The 16,557-nt window shown below is 41.5% G+C and overlaps 1 protein-coding gene across 4 annotated transcripts in view; it reads right to left on the minus strand.

The window, feature by feature from the left end:
• The window catches only part of ACOT9 (acyl-CoA thioesterase 9), a 31,007-nt gene extending 15,091 nt beyond the window's left edge, over window positions 1-15,916 (minus strand). The window contains exons 1-6 of one of the 4 annotated variants that reach the window (XM_012784603.2): window positions 15,740-15,916; window positions 9,097-9,194; window positions 8,059-8,085; window positions 7,370-7,415; window positions 4,293-4,463; window positions 4,000-4,037 (exon numbers count right to left, since the gene is read on the minus strand). In XM_012784603.2, the coding sequence (XP_012640057.1) occupies window positions 4,000-4,037; window positions 4,293-4,463; window positions 7,370-7,415; window positions 8,059-8,085; window positions 9,097-9,194; window positions 15,740-15,759 (400 nt within the window). In that variant the 5' untranslated portion in view covers window positions 15,760-15,916. Of the gene's footprint in view, window positions 1-3,999; window positions 4,038-4,292; window positions 4,464-7,369; window positions 7,416-8,049; window positions 8,086-9,096; window positions 9,195-15,030; window positions 15,159-15,739 lie in introns of those variants that run through there. The other 3 variants (XM_075999613.1, XM_012784604.2, XM_075999615.1) reach the window with 3 other exon arrangements.
• Between the last annotated feature and the right edge of the window lie 641 nt (window positions 15,917-16,557).

Below are 16,557 nucleotides of genomic sequence, written 5' to 3' on the forward strand. Positions count from 1 at the left end.
CAGCACTCTAGCCCAGGCAACAAAGTGATACTCTATCTCAATAAACTAAAGCAGTTTCAATGGCAGGGAGCAGCAGAAGCCAGAACACAGCAGACTGTCAAATAACAGGATGGCAGGATATAGAAGCAATGAGAGCAAATGATTTTTCCAATTCTCTTCTGAAAGTTAGCTAGGAAATGAGGAAGAAAGACAGTTTAAGAATGTTGTAAGGAAAGAAGATTTTATCTGTTTTTCATTTTAAGATGGAAAAACCTTGAATATGTTTCTAACTTGAGGGCAAAGTGAAACTGAAAAAAGGCTCAGGATATGAGGGAGAAGTGATAAGGCACTTCACTAAAGAAATGGAAGGATAGAATCAAGTGAACAGGTGAAAAAGACTGGCCAGAAACAGGAGGTAATGAGGAAAAAAAAGGGTAGTGGCAGGGGAGGGGTGTGTGTGTGTGTGTGTGTGTGTGTGTGTGTGTGTGTGTGTGTGTGTGTGTGTTGTGTGATTTTTCAAAGGCCAATAAGAATTTTTCACTGGGTTTATTTAATCTGGAGAAAAAAGTAGCTAGGTATAAGCCTAACAAAAGGCTGATATCATATTTTAAAAATTATGGCCGGGCGCGGTGGCTCACGCCTGTAATCCTAGCTCTTGGGAGGCCGAGGCGGGCGGATTGCTCAAGGTCAGGAGTTCAAAACCAGCCTGAGCAAGAGCGAGACCCCGTCTCTACTATAAATAGAAAGAAATTAATTGGCCAACTGATATATATATAAAAAAAAATTAGCCGGGCATGGTGGCTCATGCCTGTAGTCCCAGCTACTTGGGAGGCTGAGGCAGAAGGATCGCTCGAGCCCAGGAGTTTGAGGTTGCTGTGAGCTAGGCTGACGCCACGGCACTCACTCTAGCCTGGGCAACAAAGCGAGACTCTGTCAAAAAAAAAAAAAAAATTATTATACTGGGCACAGTGGCTCATGCCTATAATCCTAGCACTTTGTGAGGCTGAGGCAGGAGGATTGAGGATTGCTTAAGGCCAAGAGTTTGAGACCAGACTGAGCAACATAACAAGACTTCCAGATGTACCAAAAAAAAAAAAACATAGAACTATGTGAACTATGATGACACCACTGCACTCTCACTCTAGCCCAGGCAAAAGTATGAGATCCTGTCTCAAAGACAACAGTTATTAGAGCCTTTCCTCAGACCTTTTCCCAACAGTTCAGTCCAAAAGTCATCAGGTAGGAATAGGCAAGGTAGCCATGGTAGGGTGTTGCAACTTAAGCAGGGTGAAGAGGGTATCTGCATGGCAGAATGGCCTGGCATGGGGTGTTAGAGTCCAAGTAGAGTGAAGAGGACATCCATGCAGAGGCATGACAAGAGTGATGGCCCAGCATGTCACAGCCTGAGCACAATGAGTAGAGTGACCCTGCAGAGGGGGACCTAGTGTGGGGTATCAGAGCCCAAGTGAGATGACGAGAGAATCCATGAGGGGTTAGGAGTGGCAGTTATAGGAAACTCGTTCCATACAGGGGAACTGATCCAATATACAAATCTATTAAGGATAATGGAGCCAGTTGGAGAAGGGAATTAAGGGAGGAAATAAGAATGAACCCTGTGGTATTGAACTGTAACTTTAGGTATCAGTGTGAACCCATGGTTTTCATATATACATAGATTCAGAAATAAACACAGATGTTTATGTATGCACATATATTTCCTAGCTCATCCACTGAGAGGGCATGGGAGCAGTGACACCCAGTAGCAATGACCACTCCCAATACACAGATCTAGGTTTCTAAATATCATTCTCCATTACAATAAACTGGGACCCCTTACAGATTTGGCTGATTCTAGGACTGGGGCAGGGAAAGTACAAGATGAGCCTTATTGTGCCAGAAAGTGAGGAAGTGCTCAAAGAATAATGGGGACACATCAGAAAAAAACACAGAAGCTAATCTGAAGGGACTGGGACAGTCCTAGGATGATTTGAGCTTCAAGATAGTAGTGCTCACTTTGGCAGTACACATACTAAAACTGGAATGATACAGAGAAGATTAGCAGTGTAATTATTTTTTTAGGAATAAAAGATGATAGTAACATATTATAACCCTGAGGTCCCCAAGCCCCAGGCCAAGGACTGTTACTAAGAACCTGGCCACCACATAATAGGTCAGCAGCAGGCAAGTGAGCAAAGCTTCATCCGTATTTACAGCTGCTCCCCATCACTAGCATCACCACCTGAGCTCTGCCTCCTGTCAGATTAGCAGTGGCATTTGATTCTGCATTATGGTGAGTTGTATAATTATTTCATTATATATTACAATGTAATAATGCAAATAAAGTGCACAATAAATGTAATGTTCTTGAGTCATCCTGAAACCATCCCCCCACCCTGGTCTGTGGAAAAATTATCTTCTATGAAATCGGTCCCTGGTGCCAAAACGGTTGGAGACTGCTGTTATAACCCATTCAATAAAATAGGAATTCCTGAGTCTATACTGATTTTAAAATAATAAACTGAAAGTCTGATAAGGAATGGGATATTTATAAGGTCTTAAAGTATTTCCCTACAAAGTACTTTTTTTTTTTTTTTGAGACAGAGTCTTGCTCTGTTGCCTGGGCTATACAGTGCAGTGGCATCATCCTACCTCACAGCAACCTCAAACCCTTGGGTTCAAGCAATCCTCCTGCCTCAGCATTCCAAGTAGCTGGGACTACAGGCACACACCACCACACTCAGCTAATTTTTAATTTTTTTGTAGGGATGAGGTATCACTATGTTGCCCAGGCTAGTCTTGAACTTCTAGCCTCAAGTGATCCTCCCACCTTGGCCTCAGGCATGAGCCATCATACCCGGCTTCCTACAAGGTACTTATTAATTGCAAAGGGGAAATGAGTAACTTTACAGTGAAGACGACTGGCAGACTTCATCAAGTAATCAAAGTTTATGTCATCAGTAATGGGACAAATCAAAATCATGCACCACTTGATAAGGTGCAGTAAGAACAGAACATCCCTTCTGTGACATTCCTGCCAAAGATGCATATTCCGAAGCTAATCATGAGAAACCAACAGACAAATCCAAATTGAGGGATAGTCCACAAAAGAACTGGCCTGTAACCTTCAAAAGTGTCAAGATCATGAAAGCCAAGGAAAGACTCAGGAAATATACCTTTCACGACAACTAAATGCAACATGTAATTCAAAACTAGATCCTTCTGCTACAAAGGACCATTAGCAAAAGTTGAACTGGGCCTGAGGATTAGACAGTATAACGTATGTGTTAATTTCCTGATTTTGATGGTTGTCTTATGGCTATGTAGGAGAATATCCTTGTTTGTAGGAAATACATGTTAAACTATTTAGGGGTGATACAGCATCGTGTCAGCAATTTATTCTCACATGATTCAGGGAAGAACAATTATATCGCATTTGCAACTTTTCTGTAAGCTTAAGATTCTTTTTAAAAAGCTATTAGAGGCCGGGCGCGGTGGCTCACGCCTGTAATCCTAGCACTCTGGGAGGCCGAGGCGGGCGGATTGCTCAAGGTCAGGAGTTCGAAACCAGCCTGAGCAAGAGCGAGCCCGTCTCTACTATAAATAGAAAGAAATTAATTGGCCAACAAATATATACATAGAAAAAATCAGCCGGGCATGGTGGTGCATGCCTGTAGTCCCAGCTACTTGGGAGGCTGAGGCAGGAGGATCGCCTGAGCCCAGGAGTTTGAGGTTGCTGTGAGCTAGGCCAACGCCATGGCACTCACTCTAGCCTGGGCAACAAAGCCAGACTCTGTCTCAAAAAAAAAAAAAAAAAAGCTATTAGAAAGAAGGATTATTCAGATTATAACTCCATTAAATAGGAAACTACATTTATAGGAAAAAATTATGACAGTTCAGAAGTGGTAGATACCCTTCTTTTCCTGTGCTTTTAGAATATCCTCATCTGTGCAGGTTAAAGAATAAAAAAGCCTTTTTCAGTCATAAAATTCAATATATATCTATAAGAAATAATACGAGTACCTCCTAAGCTGTCAAGATCCTCAAGAATCCTGCCAAATCTGTGAAATAAAGCAAACTGTGAATTGAATGAAAATCATGATCTCCATTTAAAAATAAATAACATGCTTCAGGGTGATAAATATGTTCTAAAATTGATTATGGTGATGGTTGCACAACTCTCTGAATATGCTAAAAGCCATGGAACTGTATACTTTAAATAGGTTAATTGTATGGTATGAATTATATCTTAAAGTTGTTATAAAAAAGGAAATAAAACAAAAACAAATAAATAAATAAAAATAGCACTGTGTTACCTTACTGTGTTTTGAACAGTCAAATAATTCTCTCGTAATTCAGGCTCACTGCCCAAAGGCAAGAGAACTTCGATATAACTGTCCTTCATTCTCCTGGGTGACAGTGCTTTCTGTGACGGAGCCAAAAAACTATGAAGTAATTTTCTTTCTTCCATTGCTTTCACATGGTCTCTGAGAAGAAAGGAGACAAGATTCATAAAACAAGAGCCGTGCTATCCCACAATTCCAGTGGCACACAGGCCGGTCAGATACCATCAAAGGAGGAAAGAAAAGGTCTGGACCTACTTTACCTTCTATTCCTTGCCTCCCTTCCTACCCACCACTTGGTAAAATTGAACATTTCTAGTAACACTTTTTATGCTTAAAAACATACTTAAAAGTGATATAGATATACCCAAATGAACCATATACGCACCCTCATTAAAAAGTTTACTCGGGGCTGGGTGCCGTGGCTCACACTTGTAATCCTAGCACTCTGGGAGGCCGAGGAGGGTGGATCGCTCAAGGTCAGGAGTTCAAAACCAGCCTGACCAAGAGTGAGACCCAGTCTCTACTAAAAACAGAAAGAAATTAACTGGCCAACTAAAAATATTTTAAAAAATTAGCTGGGCATGGTGGTGCATGCCTGCAATCCCAGCTACTCTGGAAGCTGAGGCAGACAGATCACCTGAGCCCAGGAGTTTGAGGTTGCTATGAGCTAGGCTGACGCCACGGCACTCTAGCCCGGGCAACAGAGTGAGACTCTGTCTCATAAAAAAAAAAAAAGTTTACTCAAATAGAATATTTGAAATCAAATTAAAAATCCAGAGATGGACACAATAGTATATATATATATATGGGCTAAAGAACAGCATGGCTGCTCTACTCCTTATTTCCATTTCTCACCTGACAGTTCTTGGATTCTCTATGCCCCAGCTCTATCTCTGCCTTCAATTTCAGGAAAGAAAGAGGAAAAATGGACTATATCCAAAGGAAGTATGGAAGGCAGAACAAAAGGTAAAGAGGAAGAGAACATGAGAAGAAGACAGGGAAGAAAAAGAAGAGAAGACTAAGGTGGAGGGGAAAAGAGAGACAAGGGGACAGGGAACTAAATGTTGACAATAACATCAACTAACACATCTTTCTAAGCTTAACTTAGGAAGTATTATTGTCAGAAATGCTTAGCCTCCAAAAATTTAGGAGATAGAGGAAGGAACAAGCTAAATGGCACCAGGTAAATCCAGAATATGGAACATTCTCAAGACAAATGGTTTGGCCTCTTTAAAGTCAAGCTCGTTGTGGGGGAAGGATAATTGTCAATTATTCTAGATCAGGGGAGACTAAAGAGTAATAACCACCAGATACAATATGCAATCCTATATTGGATCGTGATTTTTTAAAAAAAGCTATAAAAAACATTTTGGAAACAGTTGAAGAAATGTGAATATGGATGAATATATATCAGGGGATTACTGCCAATTTTACTACATAAGAGAATGTCTTATTTATTGGAGATGCACAAAGGCTGACTTTGTTTTATAAAAGAATATATTTACTAGAAATGCATACTCTTAGAAGGTGATTTCCAGGAAAGGAAGGAAGGAAGGAAAGAAAGAAAGGAAAGAAAGAAAGGAAAGGAAAAAGGAAAGGAAAAAGGAAAGGAAAAGGGAAAGGAAAAGGGAAAGGAAAAGGGAAAGGAAAAAGGAAAGGAAAAAGGAAAGGAAAAAGGAAAGGAAAAAGGAAAGGAAAAAGGAAAGGAAAAAGGAAAGGAAAGGAAAGGAAAGGAAAGGAAAGGAAAGGAAAGGAAAGGAAAGGAAAGGAAAGGAAAGGAAAGGAAAGGAAAGGAAAGGAAAGGAAAGGAAAGGAAAGGAAAGGAAAGGAAAGGAAAGGAAAGGAAAGGAAGGGAAAGGAAGGGAAAGGAAGGGAAGGGAGGGAGGGAGGGAAGGGAGGGAAGGGAGGAAAGGAAGGAAAGGAAGGAAAGGAAGGAAGGAAGGAAGGAAGAAATGCTATAGTGTCATGTCTATAATTCACTTAGAAAAGGTTTGGCCAATATATGTATATTGGCAAATTTGGCAAAATGTTAATAAGTATCAAATCCAGGCTGTGGGTATATAGGTATTCATTCTTCTACTTTTTAGTAAATTGAAAATTTTGGTATAGTTTTAAAATAAGCCACTAGATAATTTTGTGTAGACCAACAATACATTATTGTATGTCTAGTGATCACTACTGCTTTTTGTTTTTATCTCATTTTGGGCTCACAATTCTGTGCACCAAGAGGGACATGATCCTATTTTACAACGGAAATACTGAGAGAAAGAGAAAGATAATATGGGAGACTTGGCTAATTTTGAACTGACAAGAAGCAATAAAGGAGTCAAGTTGCATTAAATAGAAAAATCAGGGCCAGGCACGGTGGCTCACACCTGTAATCCCAGCACTCTGGGAGGCCGAGGCAGGTGGATCATTTGAGCTCAGGAGTTTGAGACCAGCCTAAGCAAGAGTGAGACCCCATCTCTACTAAAAATAGAAAGAAATTACTTGGACAGCTAAAAATATATATATAAAAAATTAGCCGGGCATGGTGGTGCATGCCTGTAGACCCAGCTACTCAGGAGGCTGAGGCAGTAGGATCGCTTGAGCTCAGGAGTTTGAGGTTGTTGTGAGCTAGGCTGACGCCACAGCACTCTAGCCTGGGTGACAGAGTGAGACTCTGTCTCAGAAAAAAAGAAAAAGAAAAATCAGAAGACTTGGGTTCAAGGTCCAAACCCTTATACTTAATCTGAGTTTCAGTTTCGTCATATGTAAAAAAGGAATAGGAACATATACCATAAGCACAAGTTTTTTTTTATGAGAATCAGTGAGATAATATATCTGAATGCACTTTGAAAAATGCAAAATAAGTGTAAATCACATTATTTCATGACAATGCATCAACTGATGAATGTTGAAATGTTGATCTTTTCCCCCAAGTAAAAAAAACTTCTCAACCTATCTCAAACAGAGGGTTCACCATCCCTACAATGGGATCATCAACTGTCTAAATACAGCCTCACATAATACCTTAGGGATGAAAGAATGAACACAAGAGCGCATACCTCCAGTTTGTAGAGGCTCCTACTATCTCCCGCAATTTATCGCGAACTGAAACAAAAATAAAGAGGTCACTCCACAAAACAAAGAATTAAGAGAAATGTATGAGAATTATGGCATTAAGCTCAAGCACTATGAAAAGCAATTCATGTACTCAAAAGACTTAAAGATTCATGTATTTTCTTTTAATGCTACAACAAATAGCTCAGTGAAGGGATCAGGCCTCTGCTCCCTGAAAATCTGAAATAACTATTTTGTCTCCTTTAAGTGAAAAAAAGAACACCTTTGTGCCAATCACTGGGGTTTGCATAAACAAACAGAAAACGATAGCTTAAATTTGTCATCAAATGGGTTTGTATCAGTGTCAGCAGATAACTCCCTTTATGATGAACATATTATGAACAGGATCCCCAACTACCTTCTTATAGGCAGTATTAGATCAACTTACTTAAGTTCAGGGACTAAAAATAATATCCAAATCTGAGTCTCATTATAATTGACTTCTCATCTATTTATATTCTGCTAACTGTTAGAAAAGTTTAAGCCAGAAAAATGAAGCAAAGATTTAAATCAAGGTAAGGCAAAGAATGCAATTTAATTTTAGTTAATGCCTACAGCCCAAAAGTATAAGAGTATGTTAGTGCTAACAAAATTTAAGCACTTAAAAGCTGATAATACTAATTACCACACATACCATGATTCACATGTATAGGTGGACATGCTATATGGATAAAGGGAAAATCAATTAGAGAACCAACAGTAATTCAAAACTAAAAAATAAGTCTACAGTATTTCAAATAATGTGTCACGTTCATATTTTTTCTAGCACATATTCCAGTTATGGAAAATTAAATATAGCCATCCTTGGTCTTTGAATAACTAACTGATCAAAACCAAATATGGTTATATTAACACACACTTTAACTTTCATGAAAAAAATGGTTGATTTTTCTATCAAACAATTATGTATACACCATTAATTTGTTGTATACTCTAATTATAATTAAATCATAGAGAACTACAAAAATAACCATTAGTAATTTAATCTTACTTCTGACTTTTAACTCCTGAGTTCCTTGAATAAAAGAATGGACAGAAAGTACCCCAAACAGTACATGGACTACTGATGCTCAGTGATATAAAATGATTTTACTAGTTTAGTCAGTGTAAGAAGAGAGGCAGGTGCTGAGGACTAAGAAGGAAAGAATTTTAAATTTTATTTACATATACATGCACACCCACATATTTATTTGGACCCTTTAAAGAAGTTACAGTTTTAATTATAGTGAATACTCCTAAATTGATAAAAGACAATCTATAGTTTGCATATCATATTAGTAACTGAAATTAACTTTAATTAAGCTTGGATTAACAAGGTCCCTCTAACAAAACTATGGACTAGGAATGTTTACTTGGTACAATTAACAAGCCCATCTCTTACTCATGTATTAGATCTCTCTTTTCCATTTCTTCAGAATCTACACATAGGCATTAGAAATCACTTAACTAAAAGAACTCAGTCCCCAAGGCTCCCAGGAACAATCGTTCAAAATCTGAATGTGATTGCTACCCAAAGCTATTATGCGGCTATCCTGGTTATTTTACAAATGAGATGTTTACGAAAGATTTATCTTTAATATGCCTCATTTGCCCAAAACTATTGTTCTTTACACCTCCCAAATAAAACAGAGTTTTTCACTACATAGGAATAAACAGTAAACATGATGCTTGCCTTCACGCATGTTTAAGATTCTCTGTTTCCTGGGGTCCTGGGATCCTTGAGTAAGTCCTCTGCGAGGAGTAAGCACCCCCTTGCTCAAGGCACAAAGCCTATAAAACAAGATAAAACACACTCAGTAGGTTCCATGGCTTCTTCTCTAACAACCTCAAAGACCTATGCTCCCTCCAAGAGTGTTTGGCCATACCACACCCCCAATATATATATTATCTTGCAGAAGTCTATAACTGTTGCACAAGTGTATGTATATTTGCATATGAGGCTACTCCATAAATCATCTCTCCAACTAGAGTAAACAATTCTTGAGAGCGGAAATCAATTACATAATTATCTACAAAATAAATAAAAGACGTCAACCAGGTTTAATGGATTTATTCTTGCTCTACCTATTTTATTATTAAATAGCTTCATAAGCCCAGGATCTATTTGGTAAACAACTGAGCAAATTAATTATGAACATTTAGTTTGTTCTTTATTATCGCAAAATATATCCTCAGTAAATAAGATAAACCCAATTATAATCAACTTTGAATTATTAGCCCTGAATTAGCCCTTTCCAGACTCAAATAAAGTTATTTATTGGACTTGTGCAGAAATTTCCCAGATCCCCAACAGAATAAAATAAAGGCAATTTACCCAAATGTGCCTAACCTATGCTCCCAAAATAAATTAATTTGATTCTGGTTCACTAAGTGTTGACTCCTAACCACACAATGTCATGTTAGGGGTAACACACATATAGTTTTAACAAGCTGGTCTGTGAGACCACAGTTGAAGGTGGCAAAGCATTGAATAGGTCAAGAACCCCAGATACTGTCATTCATTCTACCTCAAGTTAACAGTAAGTAAATCCTAACCAAATTGTAATTAGTAAATTGCCTAACCCGAAAAATAAGTATATTATTTTTCTTTAGAGACAAAGCTACTATAGGTTTCTTTTTTTTTTTTTTTTTTTGAGACAGAGTCTCACTTTGTTGCCCAGGCTAGAGTGAGTGCCGTGGCGGGCGTCAGCCTAGCTCACAGCAACCTCAAACTCATGGGCTCAAGCAATCCTGCTGCCTTAGCCTCCCGAGTAGCTAGGACTACAGGCATGTACCACCATGCCCAGCTAATTTTTTGTATATATATTTTTACTTGGTCAATTAATTTCTTTCTATTTTTAGTAGAGACAGGGTCTCGCTCAGGCTGGTTTCGAACTCCTGACCTCAAACAATCCGCCCACCTCGGCTTCGCATAGTGCTAGGATTACAGACATGAGCCACCACGCTCAGCCTAGGTTTCTCTTCTGAATGACAGCATTCAGGGAATCTCTCAGTATAAATATTTTGTAAAATCTACCGTGTTTCCCCGAAAATAAGACCTACACATAAAATAAGTCCTAGCAGGATTTTAAGCATTTGCGCAATATAAGCCCTACCCCGAAAATAAGGCCTAGTGATGGGCGTGGCTATGCAGTGTATCTGCACAACCCATGCCTTTCGTCATGGAGCAGTAAGGAAGATGAGCAGCCCTTCTCATCTGCCCCATCGTGACAGCTACTATCCCAGAGAGGACTGGAAAGGTGCGGGCAGCCCCACCAACAAGGTCGGCTCCCCCTGTTAGGTCCTGGCCATCCTGTGTGTGCTGCAAGCTGAGGCTTTGAGGGGAAAGTCTCCTCAGTGAAGTGAGGAGCAGGACACTCTGCTTTAGGAATGTGTGTCCTCAGGGGGAAGAAGGAAAGCTGTGGCTGCCATTTTACTCAGCACGGTGGGCCTCTCTCACCCCCCACAAACACCAGGGGATAGGAGAAAAGCTTCAGCAAGCAGTCTCCTACCAAACCCAGAGAGATCATTTCTGCTCCACTGTGCAGATTGGACCCAGAGCTCACTGGATCTCGAATAAACAAACCAGCCCTGCTCATTTAATGAGAGCTCTATTGCTCAACATGAGAGATTGGGACCAGTGGTTCTAAAGAAAATAGAGTCGCAAGAAATTCAGGACGGAATTTGGGGTTTGGAGAGTTATGATGATGTTCCAGAAGACGACGACTTAACTATATTTGAATAAATGTAGACTGTCGAACAGTACTTAAACAAAATAACACATCCCCTGAAAATAAGCCCTAGGGTTTCTTATTGAGGAAAAATAAATATAAGACCCTATCTTATTTTCAGGAAAACATGGTACATGTAGTTTTGACACTTATGTACTACTAAAACAAATCCTTGTCCTTTCACCAAATGCTAATCTAATAGAAAAGAATACAAAAATATGAGCACATTCTTGCTGGCTAATTTAACTCCTTAGTCATCCAGTCATCTCATCAGCCGCAATACAATTCCTGCTGGTCCATCAAGCCCAAAATGTTTTCTGGAGGGGGTTTTGGATCTGCATTTATTCTTCAATCATATAGCTAACAAGCCTCGATCATATATTTTGGATTTATATTTTCACAATAAACTTTCCATTTCTGTACTTTACATAGATTAATACTTTAGTCTTGTTCTTGACCATCCAATTTGCATTTTCTCAGAACATGATTTGAATTTTCCATTTTTTTTCACTATTTCATTTTATGTATTTTCTGTAGGTTCAAATCCCTTACTGAAGGAAATAGTATGTATTCCTTCATTCTGCCATCTCAGAAACTAGCAATCTGCAACTGAATATATCAAGTTTTAAAGAACACACTGGAAAAAACTAATCCTTTCCATTGCTACCATTATCTGAAAGAGCAAAAAAAAAATCATGCCCTCAATACATTAATCAGCAATTATAACAGATGCATTAAACATACCCAATATAAGAAATTGGATCTGATTCTAAACAGCTAAATACTTTGAATACTCATCACAAACCAACAAAAGCTATATTATCAATGTCACATATTTGAGTAAATACACATATACACAGGAATTTTTGTTTTGTTACCCTAAGAAGTAGCATTTTCTGAAAAGTATCCCATCTTGCTTGTGAGAGCCAGTATAGCATTGAAGTTGAGAGCAAAACCATGCTGCTTATTAACTGAGTGACCTTGGGTGAATTACCTAACCTCTCTGAGCCTCAGTTTTCTCAACTGTAAATGGGGACAATAATAGTACCTATCCCATAGGATTATCAAAAGGATAAAGAAGTTAACACATATTAAACCCTTAATGACATGCCTAGTTCACTGACAAGTCCTCAAGAAACTTTAGCTATTATTATTCCAGAAAGTCATGCTTCTCCAAAGTCTTCCCTAAAGATCAAAAAGAACCAGAAATTTAGAAAGCATAAGCCTGGCACTATGATGGAACATCTCTGAATGTAGAATCAAATGGAGATGTAAAGAAGGTGGCTGATGAACAGAGAAACACTTGGGATTTATTTGGAAAATTATGGTCCTAAAGTTCTGTTCTTTGCATGCTACCTTCATAAATTTGGACATATATCCTTATGGCATAAAAAAAGGCACAATTTGAACACTTTCTTAAAAAATTGTTGCTTATACCAATAGGATATGGGTGACTTTTCATTACAATTTGGTATCTTATCTACTGATAATCTAATGAAAACTGTAGACTTTGGGGCGGGGCATGGAAATACATCTTCACTCACACACAAAATGGTATATACTATTTCAGGAGGTTCACAGACCACCCTCTTTTCACACCTCTATGGGCCCCTATATTAAAAAATTGATTCAAACCAAACTCCTGCAGCAACTGAGGCCCTAATTTTAGATGACTTTTCCCCAATGCCAGTCAACTAACACATTGGCAGAGTCCAGACAGAATCCATCTCCTCTGATCACCCCTCCAACATGCGTGCATGCACACACACACACACACACACGCACATGCACACACCAGTTGCTTTTTTCACAATCTCAGGATATTTCCCTTACATCTATGCAGCACTGAGGGGGAGGAGATAGGAGAATGGTTTAATCAATACTCAACATTTCAGTACCTCAGGGTTAATGGCTTAACCCCTGATAAGCCCCCAAGAGTTATACAGCAAAACTGCTGGGACTTCAGAAGAAACTGTAAAGCAGCTGAGAGGCCAGGCACAGTGGCTCATGCCTGTAATCCTAGCACTCTGGGAGGCTGAGGCGCGCATATCCTTTGAGCTCAGGAGTTTGAGACCAGTCTGAGCAAGAGCAAGACCCCATCTCTACTAAAAAAAAATAGAAAGAAATTAGCTGGACAACTAAAAATATATAGAAAAAAAGTTAGCTGGGCATGGTGGCGGCATGCCTGAAGTCCCAACTACTTGGGAGGCTGAGGCAGGAGGATCGCCTGAGCCCAGGAGTTTGAGGTTACTGTGAGCTAAGCTGACGCCAGGGCACTCTAGCCTGGGCAACAGAGTGAGACTCTGTTTCAAAAAGAAAAAAAGAGGCCTTTGAGACACTTGGGTCCCAGGACCTCATGATTGAACCTTTCCAATGAAAGAAGATCAAGAAGCCCAACCTCTCCATGGCTTGCCTAGGGAGTCACAGAAGTCACCTGCAAGTGTAAACAGAAATGACTTGGCTCAGTCCTGGGTCCCAAGCTTTGAGTGGGTGGCAAGGAAGAGTTTTCAGTGCAGTAACAGGCAATGCCACTCACATGCCCTCCACTCTGAGGAAATACCTCAATTTAGAGATGAAACAAAGTCAGGGTCTACAAAAGAAGCTATAAAAGTTGCCCACCACTCAAAAAACCTAATAATTTGTGTGTATTCGTTTATGAATTCTTTCCCTCACTAGGCACTGACTGAATACCTATCTGCTCAAGGTTCTCAAGGTTAAATAGGACTTGTAAGAAAGGAATGCAGGGTTATAGGAGACGGCACATGCACAAGACTGCAGAACTTTGTAGAAGGCCTTTCACATCATGTCCAGTGCAAGCTAAAGTCGACTGTGGCCCTTCCTGTAACAACTTTCAATCTGTCTTCAAATAGGGTAGCAAAACTTTTTTTTAAAGTGCTGTAAACCTCTCCAGGTCTGTTATGAGCCAAAAAAAAGTAAAAATAAATAAATAAATAAAGCAAAAAAAATAAAGTGCTGTAAACCAGAGAGGCAAAACTCTTTCAACTAATAGCAAGGTTCCCAGAACAGTGAGAGAGATCCAAGACCTCTGAGAGAATTGACACGATGTCAGTCAGAAATACTATGTGCCACATAAGAGGACAGGCCCACTGGCAGCAGCTGTGAGTCGAAATCTAGCCCTGGAAGCCAGCCAGACAGAAAACTTGGAAGGGCTGGTGTGCTAGGGTGAAAGGAGTTTGGGGAGAGCCAGACACGCCCTGGAGTCTAAAGCCCTCAGGCCTTAACTTTCTCAGCTGGGAAGATTGCATATACAAAAAGGCATTCTCATTGCTAAAGTGGCCCAATCAAAGCACCCCCGCCCCTTACAGGGGTCTTTCTGCTCATTAAAGTTCAAATCAGCACCAAGACCTCAGTCACAAAGTCCCAAGGACCTAAGAGCCAAAAGGTGCCCTGCAATCTCTGCCATCGTTACAACATTTTTTTTTTTGAGACAGAGTCTCGCTTTGTTGCCCAGGCTAGAGTGAGTGCCGTGGCGTCAGCCTAGCTCACAGCAACCTCAAACTCCTGGGCTCAAGCGATCCTGCTGCCTCAGCCTCCCGAGTAGCTGGGACTACAGGCATGCACCACCATGCCCAGCTAATTTTTTCTATATGTATTAGTTGCCCAATTAATTTCTTTCTATTTATAGTAGAGACGGAGTCTCACTCTTGCTCAGGCTGGTTTCGAACTCCTGACTTCGAGCAATCCGCCCGCCTCGGCCTCCCAGAGTGCTAGGATTACTGGCGTGAGCCACCGCGCCCAGCCTACAACATTCTTTTTTTTTTTTTTTTTCGTTACAACATTAAGTCAGAGCCCAAGTGGTTCAAGCACTTAATCCTAAAAAACGTTCTCCAAAGGGGGCAAAGGGCTGGAGGTAACGTGGAACTACAAAATACTACCTTTCGGCCGGGCGCGGTGGCTCACGCCTGTAATGCTAGCACTCTGGGAGGCCGAGGCGGGCGGATTGCTTGAGGTCAGGAGTTCGAAACCACCCTGAGCAAGAGCGAGACCCCGTCTCTACTATAAATAGAAATAAAATTAATTAGCCAACTAATATATATAGAAAAAAATTAGCCGGGCATGGTGGCACATGCCTGTAGTCCCAGCTACTCGGGAGGCTGAGGCAGGAGGATCGCTTGAGCCCAGGAGTTTGAGGTTGCTGTGAGCTAGGCTGACGCCACGGCACTCACTCTAGCCTGGGCAACAAAGTGAGACTCTGTCTCAAAAAAATAAATAAATAAATAAAAATACCACCTTTCTGTCCGGAGTATACTCCAGAACTGTTACCAACCACAGCCCTGATGAGCAAAGAGAAAGGAATTTCAGGGAACACCCAACTTCCTCCCTTAAAAGTACTGCTTTGCTTTTAATATCAAGCTCCGCGCCAGAAGTCACTAAAGTGGGGACAAGGTTCTCCCAACCCGAGACGCCCGTGACCAGACGCGGTCATGGCGGGCGAGCGCCCTCTCACCAAACCCAAATGCCGGTGCATTAGTTCCGCCCGCCCAGGCCCGCTTCTTCCGCTGCGGCCCCCCTAGGAGTTCGGAGTGAGGGCGTGGGGGCCCCCAGACATCGCCCTGCCAGGCCCCTTCATGCCAAGCTACCTACCGCAGTACTGCCCGCCTCATCGCGCTAGACTGCCGGGCAAGTGGCTCGAGAACCCCACAAGCCGGTCGGCGGAGGGAAACTAAGGCGGTTGCGTGAGCAGCAAACCAAACCTCACTCCCTCAGAACCGCGCCCTCACAGCCAAGAAGCCGGGGTGCGCGAGCCGCTGTCCGGGGGCGGGGCCACGCCGTCCGGGGGCGGGGCCAAGCTGCTCCTGGCAATCCCTGCCAGTTCATTGGCTGAAAGCCCGAGTCCGTCTGCCGAGCTTCCCACGCAACCGGCCGCGCGGGGCGTGTTGCTAAAGGGAGGACTGGCCTATTCCGGTTGAGTAGATGAACCACGCGGCACCGCCAGGGCGTGACGCGAAGCAAAGGCGCGGCCTAGCCCTATGGAACTTGTCTCGGTTATCCTTGAGCCGCGCCTAGGCTCCCAGTCTGTGGTTTTTGCCCTTGGCTCTAAGAAATCTCCTGGGCAGCTTTCCAAAATACTGATGCTTGGGACTCACCCTCTGGAGATTCTATTTAGTCATCGGTGTGTCCTGGGCTTCCAGAGGTCTAAAGGTGTCCCCAAGGCGGGCGCAGTGGCTCACGCTTGTAATCCTAGCACTCTGGGAGGCTGAGGCGGGCGGATTGCTCCAGGTCAGGAGTTCGAAACCACCCTGAGCAAGAGCGAGACCCCCGTCTCTACTATAAATAGAAGTTAATTGGCCAACTAACATATATAGAAAAGATTAGCCGGGCATGGTGGCACATGCCTGTAGTCCCAGCTACTCGGGAGGCTGAGGCAGGAGGATCGCCTGAGCCCAGGAGTTTGAGGTTGC

The sequence above is a fragment of the Microcebus murinus genome, chromosome X (genome assembly GCF_040939455.1).
Source record: "Microcebus murinus isolate Inina chromosome X, M.murinus_Inina_mat1.0, whole genome shotgun sequence".
Classification (NCBI taxonomy): Eukaryota; Metazoa; Chordata; class Mammalia; order Primates; family Cheirogaleidae; genus Microcebus; species Microcebus murinus.